Source organism: Myotis daubentonii, chromosome 10 (assembly GCF_963259705.1).
Source record: "Myotis daubentonii chromosome 10, mMyoDau2.1, whole genome shotgun sequence".
Taxonomy (NCBI): domain Eukaryota; kingdom Metazoa; phylum Chordata; class Mammalia; order Chiroptera; family Vespertilionidae; genus Myotis; species Myotis daubentonii.
The window spans coordinates 41385063-41399614 of NC_081849.1; the positions used below are offsets into that span (position 1 = coordinate 41385063).

The 14552-nt window shown below is 33.5% G+C and overlaps 1 protein-coding gene across 2 annotated transcripts in view; it reads right to left on the reverse strand.

Annotated features, from left to right (window-relative positions):
• Nucleotides 1-7685: 7685 nt before the first annotated feature.
• SEMA3A (semaphorin 3A) overlaps nucleotides 7686-14552 on the reverse strand; it is a 193916-nt gene continuing 187049 nt past the window's right edge. For both annotated transcript variants that reach the window (XM_059712176.1, XM_059712175.1), the window contains 2 exons: nucleotides 12650-12792; nucleotides 7686-11114 (listed from right to left, as the gene is read on the reverse strand). In XM_059712176.1, coding sequence (XP_059568159.1) covers nucleotides 10659-11114; nucleotides 12650-12792 — 599 coding nt within the window. In that variant the 3' untranslated portion in view covers nucleotides 7686-10658. The remainder of the gene's footprint in view (nucleotides 11115-12649; nucleotides 12793-14552) is intronic.

The following is a 14552-nucleotide window of genomic DNA, read 5'->3' on the forward strand; positions in this document are numbered from 1 at the left end:
TGGAAACATTCTTGGACCTCAAATTTCCCCCAAACTCCCATTCCCCTGGCTTCCAATTTATTCTTTTCCCCCAACAAAAATGTAGGAGTCTATGTTACACGTTAGCAAATCAGCAGTATTTTAAAATGATTTACAGATCGCTTAAGTGAAAAGTGCACTTTCAAACTCCATGGCTGGAAACTCCCTTGAGCTTTAATTTAGTTCCAGCTTTCTGAAATCTCATTGACATAAAACATCCGGTGCATCAGTTGTAAATGGTTTTATGGACATGATTTTTAATAGGCCCACATGCTGCTGCTAATCAATAAACTATTTTCATTGAAACAGTAGCATAGCGTCTTTTTTCCTTTTCTTAAGGACAGGTATTCTGGTTGGTAAGAATGTATACACCTGTAACAACGAATGGCCTAACATGAAGTTCATGAGATGCATTAAACAGATAGCATTTGTTGCTTTGACATGCAACAGTGAGTGCGACATAAATAATTTCATACCTTCACAGTCATACTTGAGGGAAAAGTTCAAGGTGAATTTAACATTGCAAAAACATTTGTGGTTGTACAACGAATAGTAGATATCTACTATTTTTGCTAGTAGCAAAATGGCAAAGTTACTGAAACCTTTGTAAATATCATCTGGTACTTAAGCAATGCACACATGGATTTTATTTATGATGCTTTTCAATAACCCTGAACTTGGGATCGGTGGGTTGTAGTGTAAAAAACAATAATAAGACCACCCAGGGATGAAGTGAAAAATAAATCTTAGAAATATATGGCATGTACACATGTGTATGCTTTTAATGTTTGTTGTGTTTTTAAGTATTATGATTTAATGGCACCATTTTTAAAGGAAATAGGCTTTGATTATTGTTTTTGCTAAATTGAATATTTAATTATAAGAGGCTTTTTGGCCTGGCTGGCATGGTTCAGAGGTTGAGTATTGAGCTATGAACCAGGAAGTCATGGTTCAATTCCAGGTCGGGGCACATACCCAGGTTGGAAGCTCGGATCCCCAGTGTAGGATTTGCAGGAGGCAGCTGATCAAAGATTCTTTCTCATCATTGATGTTCCTATCTCTCCCTCTCCCTTCCTCTCTGAAATCAATAAAAATATATTAAAAGATAAAAATAAAATCTAGATGAAACTATAAAGTTGAGGTTTTCATATTCTTTATTTTATCTAAGACAACAATAATAACAACCTAGACAAGCACAGGAAGCCTCACTTTTAAAAGTTGAATAGCAGACATATCTTCTAAGAGGAATTCTCCCACTTCCAATTCTGCCTGAATCATTGTTGGATAAATATTATTTGAAACACAACTTTTTGTAATTTTGATGACAATCATTTTCAAAATATGCAATAATTACTCGTCAGCAATAGTCTAAGTAAATTTAACCTGATATACCAGGGTCCCGACAGACAGTTTAGTATTTGACCTCTGCCCCTAGTTCCTACAGACCCTGGAGGCAGGTTGGCCTTCCGAGGACTCAGACAGGAGCTGTTGAGCCAGTGAGGTCTTACAAAATCAGCCATGAAATGCAGTACGAATGATCTAAATTTGTGCCTCTGAAAGAGAACAAGATGCAAATCTGTAGGAATGAATCTCTTAGTACACTGCTGCTGGAACATTAATGCATGCAAAAGTCGGAGGATTTCGCCAATTCTGAACCAGTTCTGACTCAGAAGGTCTGGGGTGGGTCTTAGGTATCTGCATTTCTCATAAGCTCTCAGGTGACGTCTGTGGTCCACACTTTGTCCAGATGTGTCTGGGAGCCTGGACTTAGTAGATGGTTGACCAAAGTAGACGAGATCAATAGCACATCAGTGGGATCTCCAGAAGAGAAAAAAGAGGAAGTAAACTGGAACCCACTCATCTACACTGTTAATAAAAGAGATGAAGGCCGTGTTCCTTTACGCTTTTACTTCTTTGAAGATCAATGCACTTTCTCTTTCTCCTTACTCTCAAAGCTTTTGAGATTTTTCTGCTCCTTATGCTTTTAAAATTTCTTTTGAGCACTCTCTTCTAACCCCTTAGTATTCTGTTAAATATGTTCTGTCATCATGAGGCCAATAAGTGAAAGTTGAATGTAGAAGGCAGGCTGCGTTGTATTCAGTGCAAGACTTTGAAACATAGCAGGGCTGACCAGAAGCACAGAGAAACACAGAGCGTAAAAGATATCCAAAGAGGAGACCTAGGCCCTGGCAGGGTAGTTCAGTTGGTTAGAGCGTTGTTCCATTACACCAAGATTGTGGGTTTGATCCCTGGGCAGGGCACATGCAAGCAACGAGCAATGAATACCTAAAAAAATTGGAATAACAAATTGATATCACTTTCCTCCTTTATCTGTCTCTCTAAAATCAATTACAAATAAAAACTAAATAAAAGGAGTGATACCTAGACTGAAGCCATAAAAGAAAGCCTAGTTCAATATTCTCTGAAAATTATCTTTAGTGCTACCATGAATATATATACGGCCCATTAAGTTTTGACATTAATGCTTTTTAAAAAAGTTATAGATAGTATAAAATACTTTTGTACAATCATTCTTTTTCCACCTACCAGCTTATCTAATATATACAGTAGTCTTTCCTGGGGACCAGCTCAAATGGTCTCTTACAGTTCCTATGAATGGAATAATCCTACCTCAAAGCCTACATTGTTATTTCATGTCTTTATGCTACTTTTCATCAATATCCATGAAAGTTAAAGCTGAAAGATGACAAAACTTCAAACAAAAGCAATTATTTTAAAAGAATTACCAAGTAATTGAAGCCTATCAGTGTTCACACTTTGGGAACTTTTATCCTTTCCTGCCAGACCTTGAAGTTTGTCAGATTTTGCTGAGACCTTCATATTAGTGAACATCTGGAGCATGTCATAGTTTGGTCTTATTTTTGCCTAAGAGTTTCTCTGTGGATTTGCCTCCCACAACACATATGGTTTATTTCTTATGTTTATCCTTAGCTTGGCAGGGATTTTTGGTGGCATGTCTCTTTTCATCTCTACTTTTTAAAGGAGTGATCTTGCATAAATTATTATCTTTTTAGGTGTGAATTATGAAAGTGCTTTTTTTCATGTGTTCCTTACAGACTATGAATAAATGCCTGCTCTTACATTTTCTTCTTGTAAATTATATCTTATTACAAGAAATATAATTTCTTCTATACTCTATGTTTTTCAACTTAATTCTGTTTTCATCAGTTCTTCATCAGCAATTGCTTAGACTATGTCTCACCATTTTTATATATGAAACTCTACTTAATGTAATCTAGTTTATATGAGTTTATATGAAAATAATTATGTCAGTTTTTGGAATATAGTTTATGAAATAATGTATAGAGATGTGTTTTCTTTCCACACACATCTCCAAGCTTGAAAATGCTAACTTGGAAAACTAAGTATAAGTGAGTACTTAGTACAGAAAAACTGGCTAACTCACTTTTAGAATACATCCTTTGGGGTGATGATGGCAGACAGTAGCCCTTAAAATTAGAAATTAAAAGTTGACCTAATTAGAAATTATGATAAATGTATCTTAATTGAATGGAGTTATATGAGAGGATAAAAGATAAACTCTAAGTTCTTTATCTTTAACTGGGTGTCCCATAGAATTTATCTGGAGAATTTTTATGGGAAAAAGCATGTAGAAAAGTGCTCAAATGAATAATATGACTGAAATAATTGTCATTGTTACAATTTAGAATTTTTGAAATTTTCTTATATGCTCCTTTAACTTGATATTCTTAAATTAGTACATCTAGATATATGTACCAAGTAAATACAAAATATAACTTATATACTAGGAAGTAGCAATTTAATCAAAAGTATTTATAAAGTTGATATTGTTGTATACTTTTATCAAAATACCATTTTGAAGTTTGTTTCACAAAATAATTCATTTCAAATTATAAATTGAATATAACAAAATCATATTAAAATAAAAATAGGCTTTATAAATACATATGTAATTCAAAAAGTTTTTATTTTGTTTATATAATCAAATATGTGAAGAAACCTCATTTGTATCAAATAAAATATTCTTTTTTGGCCTGAATTCAACTTAAGAAAGATGCATAGAGAAATCAGTACTTTTTCTTTGATTATGTTTTTTTGTTGTAAGAGGTAAATTATAGACATCGCTTTGAGTGTTTTGTAACTAAACACTTGACCAACATTTCATATTAATTAATATCTTATAATATCTTATGTCACCAAGTGCCCAAGTTAACAATTGCTTTCCTAAATATACATTGTTTTCAGATGATTAAGCTAAAATAATGCTTATTGCATTGGTAATTTTTAAAAGTTTTATAGATTACTTACTTTCACTATATGATGCAACATGTTGAAAACAGGTTCTGTTCTAATTGGATCAAATACAAAGATTTTAATCTGATGCTTAAAACTTGCTAAATATTAAATCTAGATAAGCCATTTATTGTATTTCTCTCCTGCAGAGCTGGGGTAATAAAACTGTTCTACTTCATATAAGGAAGATCAAATGAGGTCATGAACATACCTTGAGCATCATGAAGTGATATAAAAAATTTAATATACTACCACCAAACAGAAGCTTTAGTAAAGCTTTATTACACTTCTGCTTCTATTGATTTTATTTACTATTATATTAAACTAGAGGCCCGGTGCATGGATTCATGCACTGGTGGGGTGGCATAGCCTGCAGGGATCAGCCGCTGTGGGAGTGCTGCTCATTTTGGTCAGCCGCTCAACTTGGTTGTTCCACCATTCGGTCACTGGGCTTTTATATGTATATATATTATAATATAATACAATGCAATGTATATTAAAGTTTCTATTGTTAGATTTAATATATTGATGTTAATCGATAATTTTATAAAGACATAAACATTTCCTGTAAACAAGTTAAAAATATTATTTCTCAATGTTAAATATAGAGCTACCTGATATTACATAATTTTAGTAAACACTGTCTAATGATAAAGAGGAGCTGAAAAAGAGATTAGTATGGAAAAAGTTGAAGATCATATTCCAATCTCCAGGAGGATTTGTTACTTTTTGAAAGATTAGAGATTTTTAAATTTAGGGTATTAATTGTGTTTTTTTTTTTTAATTTTAGAGGGTTTAAAAAGTTAAAGGAGAAACCTTAACAGGCAAGTTTCTAATATTAATGACTAGACTATTGTTTTGATAAAAATGTAATAATATTGGGATGAATATTTACTCAAACTTTTCTGAGTGAATATATTTAATAATTGTAAGAATTCAATATACTCTTTGATAGTACACTTCTCCATATGGATACCAGATTTTATTTTTTATGTAGTATAATATTCATTAGGTAATAATTTAACCTCCTTCCCAAACCAAATAAAATGTAACTATTTTCAACAAACATACCACTAGGGTCAAAAATAATGCAAGAAGAAAATGAATAATGTTTCTGAAATTGGTAAATGCCAATAATGCACATTGAACACAGATGTACCTTTTAATTCAGTATTTAAATTCAAATAGAATTTATTGAATGGTATATTGAGGCCAATGTTAATTTGTTTATCAGCAATTTAAAACACTGCATGAAAAATATTTAAAGATTAATAAAACTGTTTTTTAAATTCAAAGATGCAAGCCTCCTAAAAATTGAGGCATATTAACAAAAAATCCTAAAGTGGAAAAGCTGTTTGTGTTTAAACACAACTTTGTCTAAAAATGCTTAAGCTTCTATAAATGTATTTATAAAAATGACCAAAGGGTTAAAACATTATAAACTGGGCTACACAAATGACATGGATTTTTAAAAATGTATTTACTTGAGGTATAATGTTTCAGCAAAATGTACAAAGTAAGGATGAAAGTTGAGACTTTAAAACTACCCAAGTTGTGATGATTTGAGTACATTTATAAAAACTTTTACGTAGGCACTGTATAAATAAACAGTGTGTCTACAAGTATAATGTTTACATTAAAAGAAATAAAATACATTCTCTGTTATATGAGAAAACTTTGACAGTTTAATATAATGGTGATGTGAAGTTGACAAATTCAAGATGTGGCTAGGCCCCCTCACTTTTTAAAAACTTGTTTTTTACGTGTGTGTAAAAATAAGTCTTTGCTTGTCAGCTATATATGCAAAACTCACTTGCATCATTGTTTAGCCCTGAAATACTCCATCTAGGGTTAACCATGAACAAATACAAGTTTCATATTTTAATATCTCTGGTGAAGTCTTTTTAAGCCAAAGAAACTATTTGCAAGTTAGCAAGGTGATGGTGGGAACCTCTGGCTGAGTATGCTAATACTAGATGAGTGAGGTAATGCTGAAGGAAAGTGAACTGTAAGAGAAATTATCTGTGGGATTGTTAGAGCACAGAGGGGTCAACCTGACGAAGCTGTCTTCTCCCAGCCACTCCTCCGTGAAATCCCCAAGTCCAGCTGAAGCGTGGTCAGTTGACCTAGAGAGGAGATCATGGCATAAAGATTAAGTTTGAAGATGGTTGCGGGAACACTGTCTAATGAGGACTTCGGCTGAGTCGACATAAAGAGGTCAACATTACGAGGTAAGGTAGGAAAGAAAGCAAAGTGGGTAGGGGTGGAAGGAAGCAGAGTGCATGACAACATGTGCCAGATGAGAATGCGTGATACAAATAGAGGGCACTAAATCCAACTCCAGGAAAAAAAAAGAAAAAATGCACCATTTGATTCATAATAGTGGGGCATTTTACTTTTCTTGATGAACCGCATGCTACATCCATTTGGAATATTTGTTCCCAGGATGAAAACACTTTTCATGCCTCTTCTCCATCCTCCTTATTTTGTCTATTCAGATCTCCCTTCTTCTATTCATCTGGACAAATCTGTCTTATATTTCAATGTATAGTTTGCATATTACTTCTTTTCTGCCTGTGTGTGCTTGCATGTTTGAAATGAAAATCAAGCTCTTTTCTTGGTCAGGTTGACTGTAAAAATGGTCATATGATATGAGGCATGATTTCTGTGGCTTCATTCTCTCTTTCATTTATAGCTCCTCTTAATATGTTAACTCAACAAATGTATGTTTCTTTAAGTATAAGAAAATTGTTCTAAATAAAATAATATGATTTTGCAGACTTTTTGAAAGATAATGTTTTCTTCTTCATGGAAACATGTTATTTTGTAAACATAAACATTGATTTTTTTAAAATAATTACTACCAAGTTAAAATAGAAAGGATGGCTGTCTTTGGCATTAGGCCAGTTATATTTAACACCTTATGACTCACTAAGCCATGGAACTTGCAAGATTTCCATTAAAGTGAAATCAAATTGTGTGTAAAAAGTGAATTCATAAAACAAAGATTTCAAAATATTATGCTATTCACTCCATGTTAATTCTCGCTTATAACCTCAGGATCATCGATTTCAATAACAAATTTGCAGACATCTTTGTAGGTCCTGAATAAAACCAAAATGATTATGATAATGACACCTTGTAGAGTTTCATCCCCATATTTTCTCTTTAGGCATGACATAAAAATAAAAATATTTAATTTAAAGGTCATAACATTTCACATCATCACCATAAGTATAGAACCCAGTTCGCAGATGACCACAATGCGGAAATCTGAGAGCTGATTATGTAGCCACCTGACTGGGTCTCCACATTTCCTAAACTTTATGTTCCTTGACATCATGCTGGAGGGGACAGTAAAGACATCTCAATTCAAATGTTTTGAAGAAATGTGTATTTAGCAACTGAATACATGCCGAAAGGAATAATTTACAGCAGCAGTTTCATTACATTTTCTTTCCAGTTTTGTAGTTCCCATCTGAAATGCAATGATAAATACAGATATGGAACATGTGTACTACCTGGAAAAAAACATGCTTACTGAGTGGGCACATACCTCCTGCCCTTAAATAGCACTTAAACCACCTTGTCACCCGGGTGGGAATTCTGGCATTTTTGGGGGATGTTGAACACACTGAAATAGAGTACCTCTACAATGTTGCATTGTACACTCGTCTTCTTTTCAAAATTATTTACATCTCTTTGCCTAATGTGTAGGTAGCAAAAATATTAAGCACATACCATTGAAAATCACTAAGTAATACATAAAAAGTACTATTAAATGTGCATTTACATGCATTTACATTTTACATTTCATTTCAACTGGGCCATAATTTCTCAGCTGCAATGTACACTTTGCCTACCTTAAGACTGCCATCATAATTTGCTTAAGGACACAGGAGTCTCTTAACTTGGTTTCAACTCCGATGATCCATGCATATATCAGTCTATCAAGCTAAATTGAATGGGACATTATTTTTCGTGCAACCTGTCCCCTGTCAGTACACATTGGCAGAAGACTGTAACTGTAATAAGAGTTATTTACCTGCAAGTTATATCCATAATTTTCTTTGAAAACTTAGACCTGATGGCTTATAAAGACATGCCAGTAGATTTGTTAGTTTTTATTTCTTTAAAAGTCTAGACTTTCTTTCCATGGGTATTTCACAATGCTAAACAAAATACATTTAGATATTGGAAGACATCCTGAAATTATTATCTCTAGCCCTTTAAATCTTTTATTTTTGAAGACTAATAAGAAATAAGATACTTTTGTTATTGAGAATAAATTTGTTTCAGTTGCAAATATAGAATGAAATGCAACACCAAATTTTAGTACAGTTAAGATACTCTATAAAAACTAAAAGAATGACCTATTTTTGGAATACTCTTTGTTCTTTGATTTACCTTTTACACTTTTTTTTCTCTCTTTATGAGTGTGTTCTTCAAATAATTTAAAATTCAGATAGCATTAGAGGATGTACTTCTAAAAGTAATACTGTATTCATCAATGGAGCCTAAAATGGTTGAATATTTTTAGGCTTTCATTTGAAACAAGTGTCAACAAATTGTTTATTCAACATAATCATTAAAACTGTAACATGAGCTTCAATTTGTGAAAACTTTCAGCTGATAGAGAAATTTTAGAAAATTCACTGTAGTCTGAGGTGAGAAGTGAAAGCTGAGTTCATTAGAATCCCAAGGCAGAGTTAGAATTTCAGTGCTGCTTTCATTAAGCAGCAATAGGACGCTTCTTTTGCATTTTTGTGCATGTTGAAGGGCCTACGAAGGGATTTCTGGCAAGGGGAATTCAGTGCAAAAGAAGTTACTGTAATGCTGATGGTTCTATGTGCCTTGAAGTCAATGACTCTCAAGGAATCATCTTAGGACAATAAAGCAGTCAAGTGCTTAGTTAATAATCATTACCTTATTTTATAAGTTGTTGCAAGAGACAAAGAGTTTTACATGATTTAAGTGTGGATTGTGTCCTGGAAAACAGTTTGTATAAAAGTCACTCCCACTGACATGAAAAGAATTGATGTTCTTTAGACATAACTATATTAATGAGAAATAAGAGGCAGTTGATACAGATGTAAACAGTTAAGAAATTTGCTTTTAAGATAGTGTTCTTAATATTACTGATTTCTCTTTTAAAAAAATATTAGGTGGCACAGGTGTAATTCCTAATGGAATCATGAGAGAGAGTTCTTATGTCTCAAATATCATGCAGGGATTCAAGCTCAGAATTAAGAGACATTTTCTATTAATATTATATTAAGATAATGCTTATTAATTTTAAGAAATATGCAGCTCCTTTTCCCCTCATTTATTCATTAGATACAACAAAATGCACTTAATATATCATTTTTTCTTCCCTTTTTGGGGGGATTAAATGCTCTGTTTTTCCAAGAACATTATGCAGGTTAAAATTAATTTAGATAATACTTAAAGAAGGAGAAGTGTTATTTGTTTGAAACCCCAGAAAAATAAAACATAATTTATCCAGGTTTTAGGAATTAACTTCTAATGATGTCTATATATTTCTAAAACAGTATTATTGGTTCTCCTTCTTGCAGAGCAGAAAACAAAATTTTGAAAAAGAAAGCAGCAAAGAATTGGTATTTTTAAAGCAAAAATTATATAGCACAATAATTGTAAGACAAAAACCTACTCTAGCTTAGGAAAGAGCTAAATTTTACTGCATATTTGTCATGGTACATTTAAATTATAGTTTTAATAAAATACATCTTTAGATCAAAGCTGAAAGAAGACATCAGTAGTAGAGCAGTGTATTCCATTTTTCTTCTGGATGATGGATGGTTTATGTTTTTCATATTTCCACAGACCATTTCATTCAGTATCATTTTACTCCTCCAGTACATATAAACGGGAGTGCTGGTAGACAGAAATATCCATGAATCCAACCACGTTTTGGAATATTCATCAGCTTAGTAAATCCATGCAGTTTATTTTAAAGTTTTAGTTAAATAAAATGGCTTTGCTGATGCAATTTTTCTTCTTTAGATGGCAATATGGTAAATGACATTTTTATTTCTCAGGCAAAGAAAGCAAAACCTGTACAGTGAAATCCCATAGGAAACGTTAAGACTGTTACAGGGAACATCTGTGTTCACCTGACCTCTATTACGTGTTGGCATTAGGAAGAAAGCCTGTTAGGAAAGTTTCTCATGGACTTAATTTATAATTGGTGGAACTCAGTTGCATTTCCCACCGTTGTAAACATCCACATAATGCCATGAAAAAAGTTCATGTATATTGCATTTTTTCCAGTTACTGTCTTAAGCAAGTTTCTACTGGTTTGAGGTTTCTAGAGGTAATGAAACTCAGACACTTCTGGGTGCCCTCTCAAATTCGTGGGTCCTCCTGTTTCTACCTTTCTTATTTTCCTGTAAATGCTTCCATTTGTTACTGTTCCCTTGGGCATGCCCTGGCCTTTGCCGACGTTGCTTTCGGTCCCTTTTCCAAACTTGTTCACAGAACTCATCCATTGTGTTCAGGTTGGGGTGGTTGATGAGCTGCATGAAGTCTCTGTACCAGACCTTCTGGCTGGGTGTCATGCTGTTGGACATTTCTTTGGTCTTAGGGCCATCTCCATCATCATCTTTATGAAGAAGTTCTTCCAAATGCTCTGTGTCAATGACTTCCAGGGTCACTTTAAGAAGAGTTTGCATGAATCCGTGTTCCACGGCATGACACAGGTAGTTGCCTGAATTCCTCCGCTGTAGACTACGCAGGAGAAGGCCTTGTTCTGTCCTGATGATATGATCGTCCACTCTAATCTAGCAGAAGGAACAAAAAGGCAGTAAAATATACATATATATTTAAAAGAAATGTAATTTCTGAAACTCTATCTCTGTAAAAATTTAGATTATATGTTGAAGTACATTGTAACACTTAAAGTTTCTAGCTTAAGAGATACGATACTATTTTCCTATCAGAAAAAAAGAGTTATAAATTAGTCAATTGTTTTTTAAGATGCATTGCAAAACACTGGCTCCCTATGGTTTTAATAAACTTTCTCATTACAATAATTTAAAATACTCAAGGTAACGGGAGGGAAGTACAAATATATACTTTATTTTGTACATTTGAAAGAAGGTATATAAATATAGGAGAAAGTTAACGTTAACTATTGGAATTGGAAATGCGGAACCATGATAGTAGAAAACAATGCAGCATTAGAATGAACATTTAGTAAGATTTGAAAAAAAAAAACAAACACAAAAATTAGCAATGGAGCAAGTAGAAAAAGTGTAGGATTACAAGCTTAATAATTATTTATTCAATTTCCTAAGTCTTAGATGTGACATAACCATGCAGATATTCTCTTGAACTTATCTAATCTCACCTTTATTTTGAATACAATTTCTACCAGAGATGTCTAACAATAGCAAACAAAACCAACCTTGACATGTGTGTGATGTGACTGCATACTTAAAGACTGCTTCAGATGTCAAAAAAGATAATGGGATAATTTTTGCCTTTATATTCAGATTATGTTTATAAAATTGTCTGCACATAATACATTTAAAAATAACCTGCATAGTCTGGTTACACTTATTTAACACTTGTAGAAAGCTCAGAGTTCTCACTGATATTTTCTGTGCACAATTCTTTATTTTTACAGAGGAATAAATGTATCCATTGAGGAGGAAGCTCTGTCTGATGCTACATGCCAAGTTCATATGAGAGTTCATACTGGGACCTTACAGACTTCATCATAAATCTACTACTCCCTTTCCCAAACCTGCGTTTCCCATTGGAGGTGGAAGTTAATGAAGAAAAAACACACACACACATATTTAGATAGCAGAATTATTTGAACAAAAATTAAAATTACTAGGGGGATTTGTTTTTTCCCAGTGGTCGGCAAACTCATTAGTCAACAGAGCCAAATATCAACAGTACAACGATTAAAATTTCTTTTGAGAGCCAAATGTTTTAAACTTAAACTATATAGGTAGGTACATTTTATTAACTTCATTAGGGTACTCCTAAGGCTTAGGAAGAGCCACACTCAAGGGGCCAAAGAGCTGCATGTGGCTCGCGAGCTGCAGTTTACCGACCAGGCAACACATATACATAACTGCTTTGTTGATAACTACAGAAAGAAGAAAGAAGATTCTAAAATATATCCACAAATGGCTTCTGAGACAAAACTCACATTTGTTTCTCCAACTCCTAGCACGAAGCCTGTAATATAATCAGCCTTCAATGAGTAATTATTTAATGAAGGAGCTATTATTGAGTGAAGAAAAGGATAAGGATGCACAGCACTCCCCCTCTCAATATCCACTTGGTTTCATTGCTATACCTCTTCTTTTCGCTCTTCGTTTCGCCTCTGGAACTGCCAATAGACTAGAGCTCGCTGTGACTTCGGGCTGCATTCCAGGAACGTGCTGCTGTTTTCTACCCCGTAGATGATTCTTTCTTCAAGGCTGTGGCCATGGTGCTTATCTGTTCAGGGAGGAAGAAATGAAATGAGAAACGTTGGAGAAATCAACTCAACTTTTCAATGTATTTACTTATTTGGAAATTCAAGAGATAAATTTATTGCCAAGTTGGGAGTCTTTTTCAAATTGATTGTGGATGGCAGAAATGTCAAGGATGTAAAGTTTCAGAACCCAACTGCTTATCAAAATAGACATTACTTTGGTATGGATTATATAAGCCACGTGCAGATATTTGTCTACCAGAAAATAGCATGACAACAATAAAATCTGTCATATGTGCAGTATAAGTATACATTTTTAGATGCCATGATAACCCTCTCTTAGAAATGATTTTCACTGTAAAACTCTATGCTCTGATCAGTGGGGCCGATTCATATTATAATATTTTCCAGCAGTAAAGTTATTCAACTAGGCCTTTGAAAACAAGATTTTGCCTCTCTGTATTTGTTTTTTATCTGTAAAATTAAATTTACCAACCAATATTTATCTAGTATTTTACAAAAGGTAGAGTTCAGGAATTTTATACTCCCTGTCAATAACTCCCAAATAATCCACAGGTTTGTTCTGAAGATCAATTGGTGTGAAATGGTTGGGATGGCTCAGAGGAAAGATGCACAATTCTGACGCCATGTGGTTTCAATTGTTCTTATTTTAAAATGACACATCTTTCAATATTTTTAAGAATCAGAGTAAAGATATGGCAAGAGTCAATAATAAAATGCAACAATAAGAAATCCTGTTTCCTGATTAAGTTTCTATTATTTTACCCTTTTTGTAACCTCCTTCAATGTGGTAAATGAAACACAGTTAAGATCAAAAGTATGACACAGGGGGTGTAGGTAAAACTCATTTAGAGTAAAAAAAAATCCTCCTTATTATCTTGCATAATCCTGTTTCCATTATGACATCCTGCACAGTCTGGTACTCATTATATTAACTTAGAAAATAATAAATATATTTTCATATGCATAGAGGGCTGACAGTAAGAGACAGATGAAAACTTTTTATTCTCTATTTCGAACTTAGCTAGATTTTTCATTTAAAAGTTTCTCTGCCCCCCTCTCTTTTTGGCATCACTTTGACAGTTTTACTCTCCTTATAATGAAAATGAGTACTTTTGTTTGTCAGGCACAATATGATTGCTCTCATTAGATTTAAAACTTTCCAAATCCTCCTTCCATCTAATCCCTGTGTACATAGCCGATGTCCACCATCTCTCAGTCTCACCCTGCCTAGAATCAACCTTCTGCCTCCATTTGCTATTTCCAGGAATGTCAACTTCAGTGCCTTTCCCTCTATAGATGGAGGTGTGAAATACAAGTTTTTTAATATAGAGAAGTGTCTGTCCCTTCTTACTTAAAAGATCAACCCCTTAGAAATAGGAAAAAAAACAGGAAATGTATTAAATGTAAAGAAACAGCATTTAATCTACTTGAAGTCACTTTTTTCCATAGTGGAGATATATATCTTTTTCAATATCGACATTGAATATGGTAGCATTTTTTTCGCTGAAATTATTAATGATTGAATAGATATGGCACACATTGCTCTGTTAGTTTGTAAGACATCTGCTTCCCTGGATGGAGAGAAATTGAATCTCTCTGCTGGAAAGTCTTCTTTGATTCAGGAGTAGCCACGAATCATTAAAATGCATTGTCACAGAGGTCAATACAGTTTACATGGAATATCTTTTTCCTGCTAATTGCTGTGCAGTTTAAACTTTTTCGATTTAGAAATCCTTTAAGTTGGAATATTAGTCAGCCT